This window comes from Protopterus annectens, chromosome 7.part0 (genome assembly GCF_019279795.1).
Source record: "Protopterus annectens isolate FY-2018-M chromosome 7.part0, PAN1.0, whole genome shotgun sequence".
Taxonomy (NCBI): domain Eukaryota; kingdom Metazoa; phylum Chordata; order Ceratodontiformes; family Protopteridae; genus Protopterus; species Protopterus annectens.
Genome location: NC_056739.1, coordinates 1,397,190,665 through 1,397,216,215, shown reverse-complemented (window position 1 = coordinate 1,397,216,215; position 25,551 = coordinate 1,397,190,665). Strand labels below are relative to the sequence as shown.

The following is a 25,551-nucleotide window of genomic DNA, read 5'->3' as shown; positions in this document are numbered from 1 at the left end:
TGCTGATGACAAGTAATAAATGATACGCTCCTACCTGTGAACCTATATTATAGCATAAATTTCACACCATTTTCTACTTATTTTAATTAGCAAGAATATTAGCTGTTTTGACACATTCGCACTGATCTGTTTGGAATACCGCCGATCTGCAGATGGCGATGCTCACAATTACAGGCGCGGTACAGCTTTGTAGCTCTCATGTGTTTGTTGTATCGATAGCAATTGGAGGCAGGACTGCTGGTGTGTCAACTGTAGGTGCAGTTCATTCAATGTGTTCTGGTACCTAGAGCCGGTTTCTGTACTTCGGAATAATGCCTTTAGAAAATCTGGAAGAGGAGGGATTACCAAAAAATCCTGACCTGCGGATCGCACAACTCAAGTTCTTGTTAACCGTGGATAAACATCGGCAGGATGTAAAAGTGAAGACAGAGTTAATGGAAGCTGTTAAAGAAAACAGTGAGTGTTCTAATTTGCGGAAAGATCCTATCTGCATAGTCATGAGGCCTGACCGGAGCCTGCCGTTTGAGTAAAGTGTGCATGCCTGTCTCGGGAGTTTAATGAGACCTTAGGACCAACAACAGGGCAAGGGATGGGCGGTTGTGAGAAAGGGTACAAGCTCTGGGCATTTTAGAATCGTATTTGTGTAAAATAAAAGCAGTTATGCGTTGTTAATGTTGACATGTAGTCTAATAGATTTGTGTAAGTTTTTCATTACTTGATCTTTCAAGAAAGGACATTAAACTATCCCAGCTGATTACTTCTATGTTTTGCTGGTGAAGGTTGCTGGTGAAGGATATGTAAATTAAGAAATGTAAATAGCTTAAAATGTATTTTGCACATATTCCACTTTTATTGCAGTTTTCTTGAATACTGTTAAGTTCAGTGTACTTTAAGATGCTTGCTTGCTGTTAAAATAAGTACTGTTAAACTAAGCACAACTGGAATATCTGACTAAAGGTGTTGGAGGTATGTGTATTTTTTTTTTTAATGGAGATAGCAAGGCAGGAAGGGCAGTACTTTGTACACTGCATTACTTTCCACTTGATAGTGACATATGAACGGTGTTTACAAAATAACATTACTGGGTGAGATGCTGGTTACTTCCAAAACAAATCACATATAAGCTTTAGGTCATTGTATGAAGTAAAAACTAATTAAATGCATATATGTAGTACTTTACTGTAGCTTTTCCACTTTTGAATTGTCTGTTTTTTGGGGGGTTTTTTGTATTGTTAGTGGTTGAATAGGTTAGCTCTTATTTGTAGTCATTAAAATGATTAGGTGATGCAGACATTAACGTATGCATCTGAATATATGATAAAACTGGTTTTCTGTGCTGCCCACTCAATGCTATTTATGCATTTTTAAGTATTCTTTAAATGCAGTAAAAATGCTGCTCTCTTGGTTCATTTATAACTTTTGAGTGGTGGTTTTTAATGTCTGTTTCAGAAATCACTTGGATTATACTTGCTGTATATTAGAATTTGTGTTGTAGGCTGTGTCCATTGCTTTTTGTATTATTCCTTTTAACAATCTAGAGTGCTGATTGTTACATCAGTCAAAACTGCATATTATCGTTTTATCACCTTAGCCATTTCAATTTGATAATAAGCATGCCTTTTTTCATTCATCATCAAGAAGAATGCCCTGTACTAAAAAATATTACTGCCCTACTTTCCAGCAAGGGACCTCCATTCTAGTAACAGATTTGTACTACTCACAAGCAAGTCAAATGTTGCAGGAGAGTTGCTATACTCCCAATATGTCACTAAACTCTGTGGAGTAGTATCCCCACACAAATAAAACTCTACGACAAATTCAGTAGTTTTAAACCATTGCTTAAACAACATCTTAACTAATCTTGGTCCTGCACATGCTCATCACCAGGTTAAGATTTTGTGCTTGATGTGAGTGAGGCTTAAAGACATGCAGGTAGATGCGTGCGTGAATGGGTGTGCCTTCTTTGAAGGTTGAGCATCGGGCTGGCACCTCGGCACCATAAAAATCCACTGCCAATCTTTAGCGGACTGGAGTTCTGCTGTGGCGACCCCTAACAGGGAAAAGCCGAAAGACTTTTACTCTCCTTAAATAGAATACTCTCAACCTCTCACTGAAATGTCAAAACAGTTGTTGTGCACAACTGCTCCCTGCTCCCTGTACAATGTACTAAGTTGCATGTGGGCTTTCTCTTTAGTAACTTTTATCTCTGTAAAATCTTAAGATGTATAAATGTAAGTACTGCATGTTTAACTGCTGTATGTGTGTAAATAGAAATGCAACTCCTCTGTTTAACTGGAACTTAAGTATAATGGAGTGTAAACAAATGGAGCTTTTCTCCCCGGGCCTCCTCTAAAAATGGGTACTGTCCAGTCCGACTTTCCCTGTAAACAAAAATAAATAAATAATTTCTAAATGTGTTTAGTGGTGTAGAGAATTTTTTTTCTCGTCCTGGAAAAGTTAATCCAGGAAATTACCACTTTTTGTGTGGCAGAAAGCAGTGTTATGTTTGAGGCACAAAGGAATGCTGTATTATGAAAATTAAGGAATGAATAATTTGTTCTGCACTTGGGAGGGGGCGTGTAATGGGGTACTTACTGAACATTTTTTGTCCAAGTCAGTAGAAAATTCTTTATTGCTGAGTATTTTCCTTTGAGTTCGGATAGTTCATCACTTTTCACAAGCACATAGGATTACTAGCAGTGTGTATGTCAGAAATTGTTTATGTGATCTCTTATTAGAAAGGGCAGAACGATTTTAAATACATTTTTTTATTTTAAAGAATTTTTCTTTTCTGTATATGGTATGTTGGTGGACCATTAATTGAAGACCGAGCATTGTTGAAAATCTTGTTAAATTAGAAAAAAGCCTCCACATCACGTCTGGATTGCAGACTGGCTCACAGATAAGATACAGGAAGATAGGCTAGGGGAAGCCACCTCTACAAAAGGAACTGTCACTAGTGGGCTCCCACAGCGCACTGTGCTGGGGCTGCTCCTATTTGGCATCTGTTTCTCTGAAGAAAAAACAAATTCACTTGTCTATGGTTGACCAGGATTGCAGATGATTGCAAGCTGGTAGCAGTCACTGAATCCCACAGAAAGGTTTGTCCCACATAGTTTAAATCTAGGACTCTTCACACCAGTTACCCAAGTGCAAGTACAACATTGTGCCCTTTGGAAAACGGACTTCTGACTCCCCTAGGGAACTTATCACATTGATAATAAAACCTACTCCCCTAGGGAACTTATCACATTGATAATAAAACCTATTAAGAGTTCAGCTAGTAGTTGGGGATTTGTGAACTTGCATATCTAGGTCCAGAAATGTAATTGTTCCACTTTACTAATCAAAATAAAATTATCTACTTCTGAGAGTTAATAGGTGCATACTAGGCTAATGACCACACGTGTCTATTTAAGCCTAGCTGTGTATCGTAAATCTCTGACCAGTTATGGTACCCTTGTTAAGTGTAAGCAGGGGCTTGGGAGATGAACCGTGTGCAGCTGCCTGTTTGCATTAGAGACATGGGTGCCAAACCAGAGATGAATTTTCTGTTTCCCATCCAATTGTCCAAGTTGCAATTAAATTGGGTTATGGAGGAACTCTGTTGTTAAACGGCTGTCAGGAAAAAGTCACAATGAGAACCTTTTAGATTCCTAAGTATTTACTAGGTTAATGATCCGTGAGGATCTTCAGAAGTCTAGCCATGCATATTCAGTAAATTTATAGTCCTAGTATTTAAAGTACAATGAACCCAGAGCCCTTTGTAATATTTACGTAAGTAACCAAGGAGCAGGCAGACATTTGCATGTTACCCTTGCCCATAAGAGACAAGAACTGCCAATCCAGGTTGCAAGGGCTTCATCCCTATGAAGTTTATTTAGCACCTTTCTGACGTGAGAAAGGTGTTCAACAAGCCATTCTTTTTCTAGATCACAATGGTGGCACTCCATGTATTATCATTACTGTGATCTTGTTTTAAAGAAGGATTTTAATTTAACTGCCACCACTAAATTTACATTTTTTTTTCTTTTTTTCTTCTTTCATTACTGTCATTTTTACTGTTAACACTTGATTAGTGAAAAACTGTTTTTGGCATTGTCATGCTGAAATGTGTTACTGCTATTAACATCTGTAATTTAAGAATTTATTATATTGTAGATTGTGATTGAAAAAAAAAGATTTTTGTAATCAAACCACCTGCCATGTTACTACTAGTCAATAAATCTGCCAAAACGGGACTTTGTACAGTTGGCAATGTAACACTTCCTCCTTATAAAGGACTCCAGACACCGCATCTAGTGCACTGGGTACATTTGGGAAGAACCTCCTTCTGGAAGGGCATTGGAAGAATGGGAGTCATGCAGAGAGAGTGGAGAGTAACAAAAATGGTGCAGGTTCTGCACCAGAAGATATATTGAAATATGTTAGGGTTGATACATGTGCCACATAACAAGGGAGTGAGAGAAGTAGGATGACTCAACAGTGACATTGAGAAGCATCTGAAAAAACATATTATGTACAGCTGGAACATTTTGTATACATTTCTGGCTTCATTTGTATCTACATAAACTGTTTTAAGCAATTGTGACTGACAGGGTGTAGGAAATCTCCTTCTCCGAGTGTTCAAGTGACTCTAAAGGGCCTTTTTAAGCCTAGCCATGCTTCCCTGATATACTTGACAGGTTTTGATACCATTCAGATTCAGGGCGCATGGGTCATCAAGCATTTATAAGCTTCCTGTCTCTAATAGGGACATACGTGGCAAAAATTTAGGATTTCCTATCCACTGATTCAACTTGCATTTGAATAAGTGCAGGGAGGAACTGAGCTTCACATGGATGGGAAGCCTGTTCCAGAGAAAGACTAGTCTCCGAGTCGCATACTTGTCTCTGCAGCACATCTTATTTATGTTACAGACAAGGTTTAGATTTCCAGATCAGGCGTTTCTAATGCCTTTTGTTTTGCAGATATGCAAAAGGTCCGTAAGAACTGTATCTGAGGATGCTTTGAAGGTCAGGCATCGACTTTCAATAGTTTTTAGGAGACAAGAGTGAAAGAATAAGGCCTTGAAGAGGTCAACATAGGAAATGTCTACTCCCATGTACAGTTTTTGTGAGGAACTTCTGTCTGCTACAGTTGTATATGCCTGGTTAGGTACATGCCAAAGGGGGCATTGTACTCAGCGATTGGTCTAATGAGGTTCAAGTATAATGGAACAATGTCTTCGGACTTGTTTGCCATATCCTTGCTTATAAGTTGCACAGTGTAGCGTGATTTCCCAAATCAAGTCTTGCAAGTATATTATCAGTGCAGTAATTTCCTGAGGTGGTTGTCCTTCTGACAGATATTATGCACTCTGGCACCAGTTATTAGTTTGTGTCAGGCTTTCTTGGAGGATGTTTGGTGTCTGTAGGAATTCTGTGACTGTCTAGTTTACAATAATCTGTGAACCTGGTCAGCCAGAGGCCTTCAACATTGTTGCCTTTACTTCAGAGAAGTAGATGCCAAAAAGTTGCGTTCCCAACACTGAGCCCTGAGGGACTCCACTAGTGACTGGCCTTTTTGTTGAGGTAGACTCATCTCTCCTGATTTCTTCTATCCTATCTGATAAACCAGTTGACTATCCAGCAGGTGATGTAGAGGATTGTTTCCAGTTTTATGAGCATGTCCGAGTGTGGTATTGTCAAATGCTTTGACCAGGTTGAGGAAGGCAACATGTAAAGTTTTGCCCTTGTTCATTGTTCTGGTGACCTTATCAAAGAAGTCCACCAGGCTGAGTAGGCATGATCTGTACTTGAAGAAGCCAGACTGGGTTGGATTTAATAAATTTGAAACTGCCTTGTGTGAGGATTGAAATCACAGCATTGACATTAAAACTGACACCCTGCATTAACAAGGTTCCATGATAAGAAAAAGTATAATTGATCAGTGTGTAAGAAATTCCCTATTAAGTGGAATAAATTAACATTTCAAATAATGAGAAGTGAGTGGAATCCATTTAGGAAGAACATTTCAAGGTACAAGACTATACTAGTAAGAAGTACAATGTATAATAAAGCCTCTTCAGACATCTTAACAGGTTTATGATCCTAGCACAGGGAATGCTGGTTTGTATGTTAATTTTAATTCTGCTGCAATTTATTCATTACACTGTTGATAATAATATTTTTTCTAATTTTTTATTTATTTTTTTTTTTTGCTAACAATACTTCAAGTTTAACAAATTGTATCTTGGAGATTTGCTTCAGCAAAGGAGAAAGTCCATATATTATCTTGAAAGATGTGTATGCTGCAGTTGTACGTATAAGAAATAATTTAGCAGAAGGCCACAATTGCCTCACCAATTTGAAGATTTTGCAGTGTTTCTGAAATATAGAGGAACACACTTATCCCAGCTATCAAAGGTAGAAATCCTTTGAGGTTCCATATTATCGCCCCCATTAGTTTGTCGAGCTTAATCGGGGAAAGTGTTTTTTTTACATAACTTTAATATTACTTTTTACAAATTCGAATTGAGAAGTTGTTTGACATTAGCCAACAGGGGTTTGTTTCGGGAAGGTCATGTCTTAAGTAATCTAGTGGATTTTTATACTAATATGGTAGATTCAATTGAGTAGGGCCTGCCAGTGGAAGTCCTGTATCTGGATTTATCTAAGATTTTTAATAAATATCTCTTAGCAAAGTTGTAGAACTGGTGAAAGTATCAATAAGTATAATGCCATGTGGGTTGAACGATTACTTTCAAAATGGAAAGTAGATGCTAAGAATTATTGTTAAAAGTTGGTATTCCCCATGGTTCTGTGTTGGTACCTTTTTTGTCTTTTACTTATGGGTCAGCAAGTGTGTGAACAACACAAAAATTGGTATGGTAGTGAGAAGTTGATCAGCGGAGCTTGCATAACTTTGTAGATAAACTTCATAATTGGTCAAATAATTTATGCTGCATTTTGGTCAGGGAGAACGGCAGACATTTTTGTGCAATCGATTAAGAAATCATTCAGAAGCAAGCTTTGTTCAAAGATTTCGATACAACTGTAGATGATGCTCATGTTACTTTGTTTTGAGGAAGTGCCATGGTGTAATGATTCAGTTAGTAGAAGGGATGCGACTGTATATTCCCTTGTATATTGCTCTGATTAGGCTACACATTGAATTTGGAGAGTGTGCCTGTATAATTTAACAGTTAGAAAGGGATTTGGAAAACATATACTGGACAGATCGTTACAGTTTGCCATTTAGCGTATAAAGGTAGATTTGAGCTCTCCCATTTTATAATTTTGTCAGCGATGATATTATGATTTATAAATGTTTAACAATGAAGTTCTGTTACTAGTTTTTTGGGGGATAACATTTACTTGTCATTGAAGAAATATTACGATTATGAATTAATTTCTGGCTTTGCTAGTTGGCTTACTCCTAATGATGTATAGAGCTGGCAAATTTTTTAAATCTTTGCCAGTTTCAGTTAGACGTGCACCATCACTATCACTTAGATAACAGGTTTGGGGGTTCTATACATAATTCATTCCAACTTCAAACTCCACAGTAGCCTTTCTTGACTTTGTTTACTTTTCTCTCCACATCTAACATTTTTCAGAGATTGAAAAATCTGTGTATTTCTGTAGCAGCCTTGCTGAGAAGATTACAGAACTGGATGATAGTGTAATTAAAGGATATGTGGATAAGAGTATATAATAGTATTGAAGTGTAAGAAGTAGGTTATTGTATGCTACATGGGTTACGAATACTTGTTACACCAATGAGAGCACTGGAAAGAATGGGTTAGGGGTGGAGACAGAGCTGAAGAACCCACAACTAGTTCATCTTAAAACTAAACAAGTCTGCATTGTACCACAACTCTCACTTAGTGACAAAAAGAAGGTGTTAGTGTTCTATTCCTTTCTAAACAGCATTAAAGAAATCAATACATTTTTTGATAGTCAGTAAAACAAATCATTAATAAGCCATCTCTTCAGTTTATTCAGCTGCAGTTCATTTAATTCCGGTCTAAAAATCCATCCTTGGATTGCTTGTACAAATTAGATGCTTGGTGAGGTAAAAAATGGCTAGCATGTTCTTTTCCTCCTTAAGTAACATGGTTAAATTTACTGATTTGTTTTGAATGCTGCTTAACCTTTCGCCTTCATATTTTACGCATAAGTGCCTGCATACTCATAGACCTAAAAATCCTTGTAGATTGATATAGCCCCACTCTGCTCACAAATCCCACCCGCCCTCACTAGTGCTAAATTTAAGCCCAATAACCCCCCCCCCCCCACCTCCGACAACCTATCACAGACAATCCCACACCTCCATATAATAATAACAGTACTGTATAAATAGGTATGGGTTATGCAGTGATATAGTCATTCCACTATTTAATTTTGTGACCAAAGTTTAGCAGGTATAAGTGTATTAAAATGCAGCCTTCACCCTAAATTTATAGGATTGCTATAAAATTAATTCAGTAGGTAGGATGTGAGCAGGTTAGTTCAGTAAGCAGTCCCCTGCTGGTAGTTGTTAGGTCTGTATATATAGATGTTCAGAAAGTAAATTATCCTGTGATAGTGTTATCAGCACCTCATTTTCATTTTGCAGTGTTTCATCTAATTTTTTTGCAGAAGAAAACTAGGTAGCTGGGCAGCTGGAGTGATTCGTAGTTCTAAATTGTATTGTTTTCACTGAGCAAATTTTACTTGGGATTTGCATTTTGAGTCTTTTATGTCACACAATTTCTTAGTTCAGGTAGTTCTCTGAAAATGCTGTTGGATGGATAGAATACATGAGGTGAACATAATCCAAGAAACTGTGTCAAATACAGGTGTGCATTGTCCTTTTTGAACATTTTTGTTGCTGTTGAAAGTACACATACCATCCATGTTTACCTCAGAACTGGCACACACAAATTAGGAAGTTCATCCTCTTTTCTATGATATGGTAAAGGAAACTCTACTGAAATAAACGGCCTTTTTGTTAGCACAAATTAAGAAAATGGCTTTAATAGTTTTTGACTGTATTAACACCACAGGATACATGAAAAAATGGTGGTGATACAACAGGAGTCCAAAAATGAGTGGCACAACGAGTAGTACTGTCATGTTGTAGCAAGAGATTTCTTAATTTTGAATCTCTGCTGGAATGTCTTTTTTTGGATGTCTGTATATCCTAGCTGCATCCCCCTGGGCTTTGTCTGAATACTCCAGATTCCTCCTAAAGACATGCAGTCAGCGAATTGGCATTTTCCTAGCCGCCCATAGGTGTGTGAGTGAGAGTGCATTCTGTGAGGGACTGGCACCCTGTCCAGTGTCTGATTCACTGCTTTGTGCCCACTGTAGTTCCACCTTCCCTGCAACTCTGTAAAACATAAAGCAGGTTATTGTAGAATGGATAGAATAAAAAAAAATATATAAATTTACTATTAGTATAATGAATAATTCACGTTTGAAGCTGTAAAATCAGTAAACTATAGAATAGGAAAAGGAGTAACTGCACCATGTGCTTATGATATCGAGCATCTAATCCAAAACGTATGCATCAGTAAGAATTAAGTATACTGGCCATCCAAAGAGCAAGTCACTTAGCATTGGTAAACTGTGTAACAAAAAAAAATATTGCACCACTTAAAAACCATCTCTTAATTTTCTGTAAACAAATTATGTTTAAAACAGAAGAAAAAAAAGGTAGTGTATACTAACCTGATCAGATTAAGATACTGAAAGTAGACCAAAAGCGTAAAAACATCCATAAAGTGATGGAATACTAAACGGGGAAAATGGTGAATGCAGCAAACTGGAGAATTTTAAGTAACCTATTACTCAATTACTCAATGCTATGTTAACCTCCAGGTAGCCTAACAAACAAATTCTGTGCCAGCTTAAAAAAAAAATCTGATGATAGGAGTAGTATACCCCTGTCTGGTAAGGATGAGCCTCCTTCACTGTTGTGGAGAAAATGGTATCCATTGCATAAGAAAATCTGGAATACTACATTTTGTATTTCTACCAGTTTTCTACATGATGTAAAAATTAGTCCACTAGAATCCTTACTTATTTTTTACAGTAAATTCATTACTGTGTATTTTGATTACTCCCAACTTTTTCATTTTCAAAACAGTTTAGTTGTTTCTAAAGCTGTGAAGCAGATGGGTATATTGTTGAGAAATACAACTGTAAGAGAAGGACAGTACTTTAATACATTTGTATAAAACATTTATTAGTGCAATTTTGGAGTAGAATGATGCTCTATTTATAATATTGAGGAATTGAATAGGTCGGAAGTTCAGAGAGAGTTTCCCAAAATAATTTTGTCTTTATCTGATATGAATTACTTTAAAAGATGTAAAAAGCTGGATTTGTTTACAATATATTATTGTTATTTTGGAGGAAAACTGATGTTAGCCTATAATGCATTACATTTCTAAAATATGTTATTAACCTCTCTGAATTTGAATATTAATAATAATTTGAGGACATGCAAACATGCAAATTATTCATATAAGATTACAGAATGTAGTACACTAATAAGAGGATAGTTTGTGACACACAAGATCCCACTGTTATGGAATAAATTGCCATTATACAGACACAGTTCTGTGACAAGGCATTTAAGGAAAATCTTGATATATGGATGGGAGGTTGGGTGTATGAACTAACATTTTTTGAGTTCATGTTCCTTGACGGCCATAGGCCCTTAACACCGTTTAGAGAATGGGCAACCTGTGCATTGCCATTCTGATTCAGCAGGGTGTTAATGTACAGGTAATTCCTGCTGAAAAACGAGTCTACGCTGCACGGCAACGTATTAAGCTGCCTTGTAGCTTGGACCATAAACCTTGCCTGTGATATAAATAGGACCTGCTAGAGAGGTAGATATGCATCCCAGAGACTACCCTGTCTATGGAACAGGCTCCTCAACTATGTGAAACAGAGGTCCTCCCTAAACCAATGCAAGTGCAACTTGGGCAGTTGGATGGGAAACCGGAACTTCATCTCTGGTTTGGCACCTATGTCTCTAATGACACAGGCAACCTGTAAATGGTTCATCTCCTAGGCCCATGCTTGCACTTTATCAGAACTTGTAAGATATTTGGGATGCATAGCTAGGCTTAAAAAGGCCCTTGTGGTTGTTAGACTAGTAAACACCTATGAACATATGAGCTAACAGCAGCCAATATTTTACACTCTCTAAACGGTTTTGCTGTTTTGCGAATGCAAAATTAAAACAAACAAATAAAAACTTACAAAAGTGTGTGTGTGTGTGTGTGTGTGTGTGAGAGAGAGAGAGAGAGCAAGACAGTGATTAGTTTATGCACGACTTTTACAATTAGGAGGTATGCATACCTCTCAAACTGTTAGCTCAACAAATCTGGACAAAGCCTAAAATAGTGTGGAGCAAAGGCTCACAAATAGGGACAGATTTTAAATATTGCTCTTGGGGAAACTACAAAGTTGATGTAATAACAGTAATTATGTCAACATGTATTTTCTGAAGCATATGAAAATCTGAAACTAATGTGTAACTCGTAGCTTCAACCCCCAATGATTTGCCTTCAGACCACAAATTTTATGAGAAACAGACCAAAAAAGAGCAGAAAAACTGGACACACTGCAAAAATCTGGGCAATTGACAGGTATGGAGATATGAAACTTTTTTTTTTTCTTTCTCTCTCAAAAATTGTTTCTTTTTCTTTCTCTCTCAAAAATTGTTCCTTTTTCAAATGCAGTTGATTAAATTCCATAGTATTTGTATATAACATCGTAAATAACTATGTGCACTGTTTATATCAGCCTGACACTATAACAGAAATCCATATTTACAATTACTTTATAGCTATAACAGTCCTGTTATCAGAGTGTATCTGTTCTATTATTGTAAAGTGTCCGTCAATGGTGAGACTTTTTTCCATGGATTGTTAATAAATAGCTTAGGATGAATCCTTTAATTCTTCCAACAATGCTGTGGTCTTCAGTAGGCTATAGAAGTCTTCCAAAGTCAGTATTGTGCTTGTATTCCATCTTCTTGTTGTACACTTCAATTGCAAGTATTGTCCAAACTAGATATATATTTGATTCATTCAAATGAGGACATTCGTACACATTTAATAATACTAGAGCTTTAGATAAGTTAAACGATTCCTTAAATAATTCTTTTAAAAGTTTTTAATACCATTCCAAAATGGCTTAATTTTAACACAGTCGAAAAAAAATGTGATTCCAGTCTGCATTGTGTATTTGCTCACACCTCCAACATATTCCCTTTGTGGAAAAATTAATTTTAGTAATTCTGTCTGGAGTGAAGAATGCCCTGTGCAAGCGTTTCCATTTAAAAACTTTCCAGTATTGTGTAAAGGATGTAAAGTTTTATTGATAATAAAATATTTGATTTAATTTCTTCAGTTAGCTGTAATGAGTGCCCTTTTGTTGTATTATTCCAATATAAGGATTTGGGTGTTTTATAATTTATCAGTATCTTGTAAAATTTCGAAATACTATTTCCCATGTCATAGTCATTATATATGATTTCATGTAGGTATTTTGTAAGTTTAGATATTTCTTTAAATGAAGAATTGGTAATTATTCTGCATAAATCTTGCGAATACGTCAGAATGCTTTGCATAGTTAGCCAATCTTGTTGTGGAATTTTGTATGTTTCTCTTGTTTGCATATCCAGAACTTTTAGTTCTTTGATACATTGAAACCAACAAACAAATCCTTTCTGTTCCCAGGAATTAATTATTTCTCTGTATATTTTATGTGGATAGCTCTTTGTAACTATGAATGGTGTTAAAAGATCAAACCAGATTTTTAAATCTATATTTGCAGTAATAATTTTCCTAAATGAGTCAGTGCAATTAATCATACGAGTTTTAGTGGGCTTAGTTATGTTATATTGCATACTAATACATATGTGCGTTACAGTCAGTAATTCTTTCCAATTTGCAGAATAATTTGGACTTCTCTAATCTGAGACTGTTTTAGATATTGATGCTTTTATAGTTTCTGTGTCAGGAAAGTTTAATCCTCCCTGTTTCCATGGTCTGATATGATGTATTAAAGCTATTCTGTTTCTTTTGGGAAACCATAAAAATTTTATTAGGTATGAGTTTATTTCTTTGAGTATATTCCTTTCTGGTAATAGTTGTATTGCAAAAGCTATATATAGAATCTTGGGTAGTAAAACCATTTTTATTAACTGTAGTCTCACTTCAAATGTTAATATTATTTTGTTCCACTTATCCACAGAAATTTTAATTGTATTGATGATGATATTGTAGTTTTTTGAGACTAATTCATTATTATCCTTACATAACTCAATTCCTAGATATTTTAAGGTAGATTCTTGTTTCCCTATAATGTGATTCCCCTTTGTCTGCAATTCTTTTTTTTTTTTATTTAAAAATAAAAATTTTGATTTATTGAAATGGAGTCCTGAAGTCCTGTAAAATGTGTCAATTAAAATATCTAATTCTTCTAATGTCTCTCTTGTATTGCATAATTAACATATCTACTTTTTTTAATGTCTCTCTTGTATTGGATAATGTTAATAATATATAATCAGCAAAGAGCATTACTTTAGAACTGTATTGTTCATAAACATCTACTCCCATCTACTCCTTTGATTTTTGTATTTTTAAGTATTGAATCTGCCAATATTTCAATAGCCAAAGCAAATAGAATCTGTGACATGGAATATTTGTTTAGTACCCTTTGTTATATGTATAGATTCAAAGATGAAAGGACCTAGCTTAACATATGCTAAATTTATTTGTATATATATTCTTTAGTAGATGAACAAAGGAAAGAGGGAATTCAGATAACACCAGAATTTTTAATAAATAGTCCCAATTTAGGGAAATCAAATGCTTTCTCTCTCTATCTAAGCCAATTATGAGTTTCTTTATTTTCTTTAGTAATCTATAAGATAAATTATCCTGTTAATGTCGTGTGTGTCTGATATCTAAATCCAGTTTGATCATTATTTATTGTTTCGGATAGTGGTATTTTCATTCTGTTAATATTGTCATAAATATCTTGTAGTCATTATTTAATAGATTATTTAGACTATTTTTTGTTTTATTGTGACTATTAAAACATTTTCCTCTGATAATTATAAAGTATATGTTTGAGCTTTTAAAGGAAATTATCAGTTTTAAAGTAATGTTTTGGTCAGGCACACTAAAATGTTTTTGTGAAATAAATTTAAATTAATAAATGTTAACAAAACTTAAGATCCGCACTAGCCATGGAATGAAAATCATTTCTAATCTATGGATAAACCTAAGTCCATCAGATTATCACTCATACCTTGACAATCCAGAACATCTGAGCTCCATACATTTAATTATCATCATATGGAGAATATTTGTAGTAGGAATAAGCAATATTTATACTAGCCATGGAATGAAAATCATTTCTAATCTATGGATAAACCTAAGTCCATCAGATTATCACTCATACCTTGACAATCCAGAACATCTGAGCTCCATAAATTTAATTATCATCATATGGAGAATATTTGTAGTAGGAATAAGCAATATTTATATTATTTTGAACAGATATAGTACTATTGTAGATTAGACAGAATTCTAATACAATATAAATGTTTACTTATTGTATAAGCAATGATGCACAAAGCCAGTGCATTTCTTTGTGCCGTTCCCAAGCCCGGATAAATGGGGAGGGTTGCGTCAGGAAGGGCATCTGGCATAAAACTTGGCCAAATCATTCATGCGGACACCAGTAAATTATTTACATACTTGCTCGGTCGTGGACCGGGTTAACAACGACCGCCACCAGTACTGTTAGCCAACAGGGTGCTGGCGGAAATTGGGCTACTGTTGGTTGAAGGAGAAGAGGAGGGGAAGGTATGGCCGAAGGCAGGAAGAGAGGGGAGAGGCTAGGATTATGGTAGTAAGGGTCGGAACTTTGAATGTTGGCAGTATGACTGGTATAGGGCGAGAGCTAGCTGATATGATGGACCGAAGGAAGGTTTGTATATTGTGTGTGCAAGAGACCAGATAGAAGAGGAGTAAGGCTAGGTGTATCGGAGGTGGTTTCAAATTGTTTTGTCATGGTGTGGATGGGAGGAGAAATGGCGTAGGAGTTATCCTGAAGGAACAGTATGCTAAGACTGTTTTGGAGGTGAAAAGAGTGTCGGATAGAGTGATGTTTTATGAAGCTGGAAATTGATGGTGTAATGATAGTGCATATGCTCCACAAGTTTGGTGTGCGATGGACTAGAAAGAAAAATTTTGGAGTGAGTTGGATGAAGTGGTGACCCGAGAGAGAGAGTGGTGATTGGAGCAGATTTCAATGGGCGTGTTGGTGAAGTGAACAGTGGGGATGAGGAAGTGATGGGTAGGTATGGTGTTTAAAGGAATGTAGAAGGTCAGATGGTAGTGGATTGTGCAAAAAGGATGGACATGACTGTGGTGAATACGTATTTTAACAAGAGGGAGGAGCATAGGGTGACATACAAGAGTGGAGGAAGATGCACACAGGTGGATTATTATCTTATGTAGAAGGGCCAGTTTGAAGGAGATTGGAGACTGTAAAGTGGTGACCGGGGAAAGTTAGGCAGCATAGGATGGTGGCTTGTAAGATGACGTTGGTGATCAAGAAGAGGAGGAAGAGGAGTGTGAGGGCAGCACCAAGGATCAAATGGTGGAAATTGAAAAAGGGTAATTGTGAGGTGGAGTTCAGGGAAGAGTTAAGACAGGCACTGGGTGGCAGTGAAGAGTTACCAAATAGCTGGGTAACTACAGCAGAGCTAGTAAGGGAGACAGCTAGAAAGGTGCTTAGTATGACATCTGGACAGAGGAAGGATGACAAGGAGACATGGTGGTGGAATGAGGAAGTACAGAAGAGTATACAGAGAGGTTGGCAAAGAAGTGGGATTGTCAGAGAGATGAAGAAAGTAGACAGGAGTATAAGGAGATGAGGTGCATGGCAAAGAGAGAGGTGGCGAAGGATAAGGCATATGAAGAGTTGTATGAAAGGTTGGACACTAAGGAGGGCGAAAACGACCTGTACCAATTGGCTAGACAGAGGGACCGATCTAGGAAAGATGTGCAGCAGGTAAAGGTGATAAAGGATAATGAGGGAAACATACTTACAAGCGAGGAGAGTGTATTGAGCAAATGGAAAGAGTGCTTTGAGGGGTTGATGAATGAGAGGGAGAGAAGGTTGGATGATGTGGGGATAGTAACTCATGAAGTGCAATGGATTAGAAAGGAGGAAGTAAGGATAGCTATGAAGAGGATGAAGAATGGAAAGGCTGTTGGTCCAGATGACATACCTGTGGAAGCATGGCGGTGTTGTTCAGGTGAAATGGCGGTGGAGTTGTTTTTAACCAGATTGTTTGTTTAATGAAATTTTGGAACGTGAGAGGATGCCTGAGGAATGGAGAAAGTGTTTTGGTACTGATTTTAAGAATAAGGGTGATGTGCAGAGCTGTAGTAACTATAGAGGGATTAAATTGATCAGTCACAACATGAAGTTATGGAAAAGAGTAGTGGAGGTTAGGTTAAGAAGGGTGTAATTTAGTGATCAGCAGTATGGTTTCATGCCGGGAAAGAGCACAACAGATGCAGTGTTTGCTCTGAGAGTGTTGATGAAGTACAGAGAAGGTCAGAAGGAGTTGCTTTGTGTTTTTGTACACTTAGGGAAAGCATATGACCGGGTGCCTAGAGAGGAGTTGTGGTATTGTATGAGGGAGTCGGGAGTGTCATAGAAGTATGTAAGAGTGGTACAGGATATGTACGAGGATAGTGTGATATCAGTGAGGTCTGCGGTGGGAGTGACAGATGCGTTTAAGGTGAAGGTGGGATTACATCAAGGATCAGCTCTGAGCCCTTTCTTATTTGCAATGGTGATGGACAGGTTGACAGACTAGATCAGACAGGAGTCCCCATGAACTATGATGTTTGCAGATTACATTGTGATCTGTAGTGCGAGTAAGGAACAGGTGGAGGAGACCCTGGAGAGATGGAGATATGCTCTAGAGAGAAGAGGAATGAAGGTGAACAGGACTAAGACATAATATATGTGTGTGAATGAGAGAGAGGATAGAGGAATGGTGAGGATGCAAGGAGTAGAGGTGGCAAAGGTGGATGAGTTTAAATACTTGGGATTAGTAGTTCAGAGTAATGGTGAGTGTGGAAGAGAGGTGAAGAAGAGAGTATAGGCAGGATGGAGTGGGTGGAGGAGAGTGTCAGGAGTGATTTGTGACAGACTAATACCAGTAAGAGTGAAAGGGAAGGTCTACAAGAGGGTAAATGTTATATGGGTTGGAGACAGTGGCACTGACAAAAAAGGCAGGAGTTAGAGCTGGATGTGGCAGAGTTAAAGACATTAAGATTTGAGAGCTGGATGTGGCAGAGTTAAAGACATTAAGATTTGCACTGGGTGTGATGAGGGTGGACAGGATTAGGAATAAGTATATTAGAGGGTCAGCCCAGGTTGGAAGGTTTGGAGACCAAGCCAGAGAGACAAGATTACGTTGGTTTGGACATGTGCTGAGGAGGGATGCTGAGTATATTGGGGAAAAAGATGCTAAGGATGAAGCTACCAGGTAACCAAAAAAGAGGAGGGCCTAAGATAAGGTTTATGGATGTGGTGAGGGAGGACATGCAGGTGGTTGGTGTGACGGAACAAGATGCAGAGGACAGGAAGAAATGGAAACGGATGATCTGCTGTGGCGACCCCTAACGGGAACAGGGAACAGCCGAAAAAAGATGATGACTTATTGTATAAGCAATTATTTACTTGAAAGATAGATGACAAGCAATTCAGTCATAGTAAAGTAGAATGTATCATCAGTGGTGGCTGGTGACTTCAAATCAAAGGGGGGGGGCTGCAGGAGACAGCTGAATGAGTGGGGCCAATGGGAAGGGGTGTGACCAACTAGAAAGGGGAGGGGCTATGCTCAAAACCACAAAAACTAACTAAAAACGCTGCCCTGGGTGCCAAACCATCATTATGAGAGCCCTGGGTGCCAAACCATCATTATGAGAGTCCAATCAAGACAAAATGAAGTGTAGAAGAATACAAATATTTCAATGCATTGGCTGCATGACAGCTTACTTAATATCTAGATGGAAACAAAAAGGTTGTGAGGCATGAAAAAATAAATTACTTTTTAAATACATTACTGGAATGCCAGTCAAAATCAAGTATAAGAAAAACAAGCAGCACTCAACTCAAACCACTTCTTGCACTGCAGTTCTAATTATAATTTATATTCAGCTTTATTAAAGTACTAAGTAACACGCTGAATGTAGAAATCTCTGTGATGCCCCCACTTGTAAAAATGTTTCTTATCCAAAAAAAGACCTGCTGCCTGACAACTATCTACTTGTTCCATTGGGAAAGCATGATCAAAAGTATAAAATGAAAAGCAAACAAGAAACAAGCTCAAGATACATTGCTTAAAGGATTACTGTACAGGTTATGAACCACACGATTGGCATTCTGTTTAGTTTACGGGTAAAGCCTGCAGAGATGACTGGAAGTCTCCAACAAGTGTAATGAGCTTCTTAAAATAATGTAATCCTGTCCTTTATTACAAATACTGTCATATGCATTTCAATACCCAAGGCTTATACATTATCTAGTTAAGTATTCTCTACATGGCAACAACAAAGGCTTTCAATGTTGGCAGTTCTTTAATAGTATGCTTATTAAAGCTTACTTGCACCTTACGATCTCAGACAAGCTTACCTGATGGTCATTGAAGTATTGCTACTTAAACACAGAGCAACAGGCACTTTCTGAGTAATAATAAACATAAATCAACAGTATAAAAACATGACAAACCTGAACATTCTGCAAAATCAAGGACAGAATAAAAGTAGTACTTGTGTCTGCCTTGGATGGGGGGATACTCTGCACATTTACATTGCATAACTGCTCCTTGCCTTGCTTGGACAAATCCAGAGTCACACTACATGAGACAGTGGGGTGCAACAAGTATGTCACAATTTGAAATGTCTTTGGCTGACTGTAATGGCCCTGACACATTTGTCATACCTCTCAACCTCAGAGCAAGAAATCTGGACAAAGCCATACATAGAAGTGGGACAAGGCCCAAAATAAGGACAATTTTAAATATTGCTCTTATAAACTTAGAAAGGTAATAGAGTAGTAGGTCTTGCATTAGTATGAATTTCTGAAGGGTATGAAATCTGAAACACAAATGTCTGTCATTTATTTTCTAACTTCAGTCTTTAATGATTTGCTACTAATTTGCCAAAAAACACAATTTTATGAAAAATGGACCAAAATCTGATGCAAAAATATAAAATAGCCACACAATACAGCTGGGAACCTGTCAAAGAAGGGACACATTTTTAATATTAGTACTGCTAACATGAGCAGCTGACAAATAAAAGAATCTGCATGCATTTCTGAAATAAAAGTTATCTATAACTCTGATTATTACAGTTATTTCTTAATTGTAAACCCTCCACGTTTTCTTCCAAAATTGCCATTTTGCAGTGGGATTATTAGGGGAAGAGCAACATTTTGAGCCAAAATCGGGGACAGTTCACAGGTTTGGATATGCCTAATTCTTTAAAGCAATTTATTTGCACATACTTCTCAACCTGTTAATGCAGGAAATCTGGACAAGGCCAAATATACTTATAAACAGTACAAAAAATTGTTGTATAAACTGAGACAGTTGATAGAATAACAGGTCTTGCTTTAGCATGCATTTTTCTGAAGGTTGTGAAGTCTGAAACTCAGTGTCGTCATTATTTAGTGACTTAATTCCTAAATTATTTGCCAGAAAACCACATATGTAATGAGAAACAAACCAAAAATAAGAAGCAAAAATCTATTCATTCTGTGAAAAAATCTGGACAGTTGAGTTTGCCACCCTTCCCCCTCACAAAATCGTGGTTGAATGGAGCCTCCCCCTTCAGCTATTCCAATGAACCATTACTTGGCTATTTCATCCCATTTACCATAAACACTAATGTGAATACTGCTTTACTTCTACGATGATTTAGACTTCATTTGAAAGTTTTATTTTGCATTTTACAGCACAAACACTAAGACATCTGCTAAACAAAGCAATGCAATCTCACAATGAAAACAGACTTGGCATTAAAACTTCTCTGCCATTGAAACAGCATTGAAACCCACATTCAAAGAAAATACATTTTGCCAGTGACAGATAAAGATTAACTTTGGGCTGTTTTCATATCATAGGCCCCTTGCACATGAAACATACACGTGGTCTTTGATACACCTTTCTGATTTTATTAAATTATATTCCTTGTACAATATAGTATAGCTGTAGAGGGCGTTTTAAATTTGTTTTGAACATTTTTCCAGTAAACAATGAAACAAAATGCATGCACCAATAACGACAAAACTGCCCAATTCAGAACATTTCTATCATAAAAGTCTACTCAAACTTCTACAGTCCACCAGTATCAGTAAATATGCACAATCTCTGAAGAAGTAAAAGTCATCTAAATAATTCCATATTAAAGAAATCTGTAACTAATGAAGAGGTTGCTGCTAGCAAACAACTTTATGTCATTGTTTCATCTACAAATAGTGTCTGTTACCCTTGAGGAATAAATTGCCTATGTTTCATTAAAAATGATAAGCCTGACAACAACTATCTACTTGTTTCATGGGGAAAACATGATCAAAGTATCAGTAAATATGCACAATTTCTGAAGAGAAGTAAAAGTCATCTAATAATTGCAATAGGGAATGGATGGCAAACTGATAACAGCTTCAGTGTTACTAGGTATCTTCACCAAAAAGGACTGCAGCATCCACCCCTTTACAATACCGTACAGTATCAGCAATGCATTTATCTATTGCGGGAGTAGAACCCACAGCCTTCTGCATCAAAAGCAAGTACACTACCGGTTGTGCTATTAGCAATGCAAGCAGACTCAGCATAAGCATCACTAAACTTTTGTTCCCCTGCAGCTCTCAGCTTTTTGTAAAATCTACTTGACACTCGGCTGTATCTCTGAACTTTGCAGCACAAGAAATCTGGAAAAAGCCAAAATTTATTGGGGGGGGGGGGCGCAAAAGACCAAGAAACAGGGACACATTTTAAACATTGTATAATGTTGGAAAGTTGCTAGAATAAAATGCTGTATTACCACCATACATTTCATTGCCAAGCAGTGAACCCAGGACCCTGTGCAAAACAGTCACAGCAACATACCACTGTGCCAAATCAAGTCATCAGTTTTATGAAGAGGAATACTGAAACTTAAATGGCTACATTCAGTGAATTCAGTTCTCACCATAGCTGTCAACATCTTAGCACAAAACACCTGAACAAAGCCAATAATGGGGGAATACAGCCCTCAAACATATTCAGTGAGTTCAGTTATCACCATAGCTCTCAGCCTTGGCACAAAAAACCTGGACGAAGCCAATAATGGGGGAATACAGTCTCAAAAATAGGGACAAATTTCAAATATCCATCTTATAAACTTGCTATAATAATAGGTTTTGTGTTACCATGTACTTTCTTTTTTTTTTTTTTTCAAAACAAGTTTATTGTTTTAACATATAAGAGAAATATCATAACAATTTTATACAAATAATTAAAAATAGGTATTATTATAATATTCAACAAAACAACTAAAGTATTTACAAAGACATCCACTACAATCAGATCAATTAATTAAACTAAAATACTGTGCTATTGAAATTAGAATTTTTTTAACAAATTTTGTAAATTATCCCATACAATAAAATGTGATGTTTTCTAGTTGTTCTCATTCTAATTGTGCTTATTTCCATATGACACATTATATTCATAACATTTTAAATTCATTGAGCGAAGGAGGTGTATCTGAAATCCAATTTCTAGTTATTATTTTCCTAGCCACTGCTAGGATAGACCATAACAAGGGAAGCTTAATCTTTTTAACACATTGAGGTACAGGTGTGTTGAATAATATAAGAGACTTAGAAATAATGAAATTATCTGTAAAAAGAGCCTGCAAAAATTCATTAATTGACTTCCAGTATTCTTTCAACTTCATACAGTCATAAAACATATGAGCCCAGTCAGCATTAATTTCTACATTACATCTCTTACATAGATTATCTTTATTATTAATTTTATTCATCATCAAAGGTGTATAAAAAGATCTATGTAAAATTTCCATGTATAAAGTCTCCAGACAATGGAAGATGTAGTTCTATAAGCAGATTCCAATATATATTGTTTATCTTGTTGAGTTGGTGGGTCCCCATTAATAGAGGTGAAATAATTCCAGTATGAATCTACATTGTAAAAAGTTTCTTGTCTGATAATTTTATGTATATATGAAAGTTTACCTTTATCAGAAACTTTATGCTGTAAATTTATTATCAAGTAATCAATCAGTTTTGGAATAGATTCTTTAACTGTTATAGACATTAGATCTATTCTATCAATGAGATGTTGTCTAAAGATCTGAACCTCTAACCAGCAAGTTTCTCTTAGATCAAATTCTTGTTTTAAGAAATCTAGATTTTTAACTTTATTATCAGATATCAGCTGATACCAGTACTTTAGATTATTATCTATAGCTAAATGAGCTCCTTCAGAAGTAGATGACATAAGCATACCCTGAGTATAAATTATAGGGAATACAATAAAATTCCATTCCCTATACTTAGGATGCATGAATATAAAGTTACGATAACTAATAATAATATTTAATGGGTAACGGACCATATGTTTAGGTGTAATAGGTGAAGAACAAAATTCCTTTAACAACCACAACATGGAGTTATTTATAAACCATGTACTTTCTGAAGAATGTGAAGTCTGAAATTCCAATGCTTGTCATTTTTATTTATTTAACATTTGTTAACCAGGGAAGTCCGACTTGGAACAAAAGGCAATTTTTGGCAGAGGAAGAAAGACTCCAGACATGTCTTTGCAAGATGAGAGGACACCAGAGCAAACCCACACAAACACAGTAAGGACATGCAGACTCCACATAGAAGGCACCCCAGCCAAGAATCAAACCAGACAACCTGCAGCTGTTAGACAACAATGGTGCCACTGCACAACTGGCTGTGTTAAGAAACAAACCTATAGAAACCACAGATTTTATGAGGAACAGAACAATTATGAGGCAAAAATCTGCATTTTTTTTTTTACAAATGGTGGTGGGTAGGGAATTCAGGCTCCTGCCATTTGGGCCCAAGGTACAGGTTTGAGCCTTATTCTCTACCCACCACCATGTAGTGACTGGGGAATTTCACACACACACCTCTTACATGCCCTGCAAGTCCGAAGCTTCATTGTATCCTGCACCATCATTGCCTCGCCCAAGGGGCTGTTATCCCACAAGAGAACCTAAGGCTCGCTCTAGCTGTCCCACGAGATCACCCTGCCTATGGACATTGCCGTCCGATCCCCTTCCAGTCTATGCAGTTAGAATTACTGCATAGACTGCTGAGTAAATGTAGATGCACATGTTGTAGTCCGGACTGCTGGTGGAGAGAGTCTGGATTCTGTGTGCATGCTCCAGACTGGTTCACCAGCAGTCCGAGTATGGGAAATGCTGCAAGTGAAGATGCGCAATGTTCTGGGACTCGCAGTTCATTTTATTATTTCCTTTTTGTTATTTTTATTTTATATTTTGTTTAATTTTCTTATTTTTACAGCTGGGAGGTTTCCTACACACCAGGATTTTCATATCTGTCATTTCTTATTATAAAATGAGTGAAATTATAGGTTAAAAAAACAAATTTACTTACTGTGAGTAATGATTACGAGTTCCCTTTCCATATTCATAAATTGCCATTTTATGGCATATACTGAAAGTGTTTAGATTTAAATGGCAACATTCTATTTTGTATAATCAGCAAAGGTTAAACTGAGTGATTATTGCCAATTTAATACTATTTGTTCAGAATGTGATTGTTACATTCTGTGACATTCCTAGTTCAGGCTTCTATTGTTTCCCTTGTACAACTTTCAGTTTGATGTCATGTATAAAACATTAGTTACCTTGGTAACAGTATTATGTATGGTCGACATGTGTTACAAAACTACAATTCAAGTTAAAGCAATTGTGACTTGTTATGCACATTTACCAATACGAGAAAATCTAAAACAGTAATGTTATTATACTCAAGCCCATGTTATTGAACTGTCTTTTGTCAATTTTAATACTATTTGTTCAGAATGTGATTGTTACATTCTGTGACATTTCAAGCTCAAGCTTCTATTTTTTCCCTTGAACAACTTTGTCTGTTTGATGTCATGCATAAATCAGTTACCTTGGTAACCACTTGAGTATTTTATATATGGTCAAGATGGGTTACAAAAACAATTCAAGTTAAAGCAGTTACATGACGACTTATGCATATTTACTTGTATAAGAAAATCATCATGCTTTTCATGATGTTCAATGTAGTGTATGTCATTTATGATAAGTTAAGACAGTAGGGTTATTATACACAAGCCCATGTTATTAAATCCTGTCTTTAATGTCTAAATTCAGCACACTGCTTCATCTTATATGACGATTATATATTTTATGTCTAGATTTACTAAAATCATACATTACATAACTATTGTTTTTTGATAAAAAAAAATCAACTTAATGAGCTAAACAAAGTGTTGTGTACATGTGGTTTAAAACTGCCCTTTTGTTATATATTTTTTTTAAACCAAAAACGTCATTGCCGAGAATTATCTCAGAGCCATTAAGCATTATCGTCACTCTGTCTCCGTTACCATAGCAACATGGGAGTGTCTGTTTCTGTTAGTGTGTCTGTGTACTGCATACCAGAGGCTCGCGATGCACCTGAAGCAAAGCTTCACTTCACTGCAACTTCAAGCCTAAATTTCCTCCCCTTCAGCAAAGCAGCAGCCAGTAAAAGAACAGAGAGCAAATGGATTAAAAAAAAAAAAAAAAAAACTCCCAACAAGCCGCCACAACAAGAGACAACACACTACTCCAGCCCTCCCACCTTTCATCCAGCAGACGCACAAACAAACCACTCTCTGTCAAAACATCCCAAACCACAGCTCCATCCCTCCCCCGGACCCAGGCCAAAACACCAAACGTCTCCCCCCAACACACAAGCACCAGCAAACCCCGACCACAAGCTGCACCCCACAGTCTCCCAGAGACTAAAACGGCAACACACAACAGACACCAGACATAGCTGCATCCACACAGACCATACCAGGCCCAATCAAACAGCAGTCGAAGCCATGACACCTGCCATAATTTATATTATGTTTAGACAGAGTAATAATGACATCTGTATTAGCCAGCTTCCAGACACAGCTGCATCCACGCACACCATATCAGGCCTGATCAGATAGCACTTGTAGCTATGACCCCTGCCATAATTGATATTAACTATATTTAGACAGAATAATGATGACATTTGTACTAAGAGCTTGCTACTATTTAACCAAGATATACATGACATTTCTAAATCATACTTTAACTGAAGAAGGCATTAGTCACCGTGACAGCATCTTCTCCCTTTCCTCAAAATACTCCACACTCTACTGTCACTGCCATCATACACGATGCCAACT

At 36.8% G+C, this 25,551-nt stretch overlaps 1 protein-coding gene across 1 annotated transcript in view; it reads left to right on the top strand.

Moving 5' to 3' along the window:
- Window positions 1-217: 217 nt before the first annotated feature.
- PSMD6 (proteasome 26S subunit, non-ATPase 6) overlaps window positions 218-25,551 on the top strand; it is a 629,161-nt gene continuing 603,827 nt past the window's right edge. Inside the window, exon 1 of the mRNA XM_044077992.1 lies at window positions 218-456. Coding sequence (XP_043933927.1) covers window positions 312-456 — 145 coding nt within the window. The 5' untranslated portion in view covers window positions 218-311. The remainder of the gene's footprint in view (window positions 457-25,551) is intronic.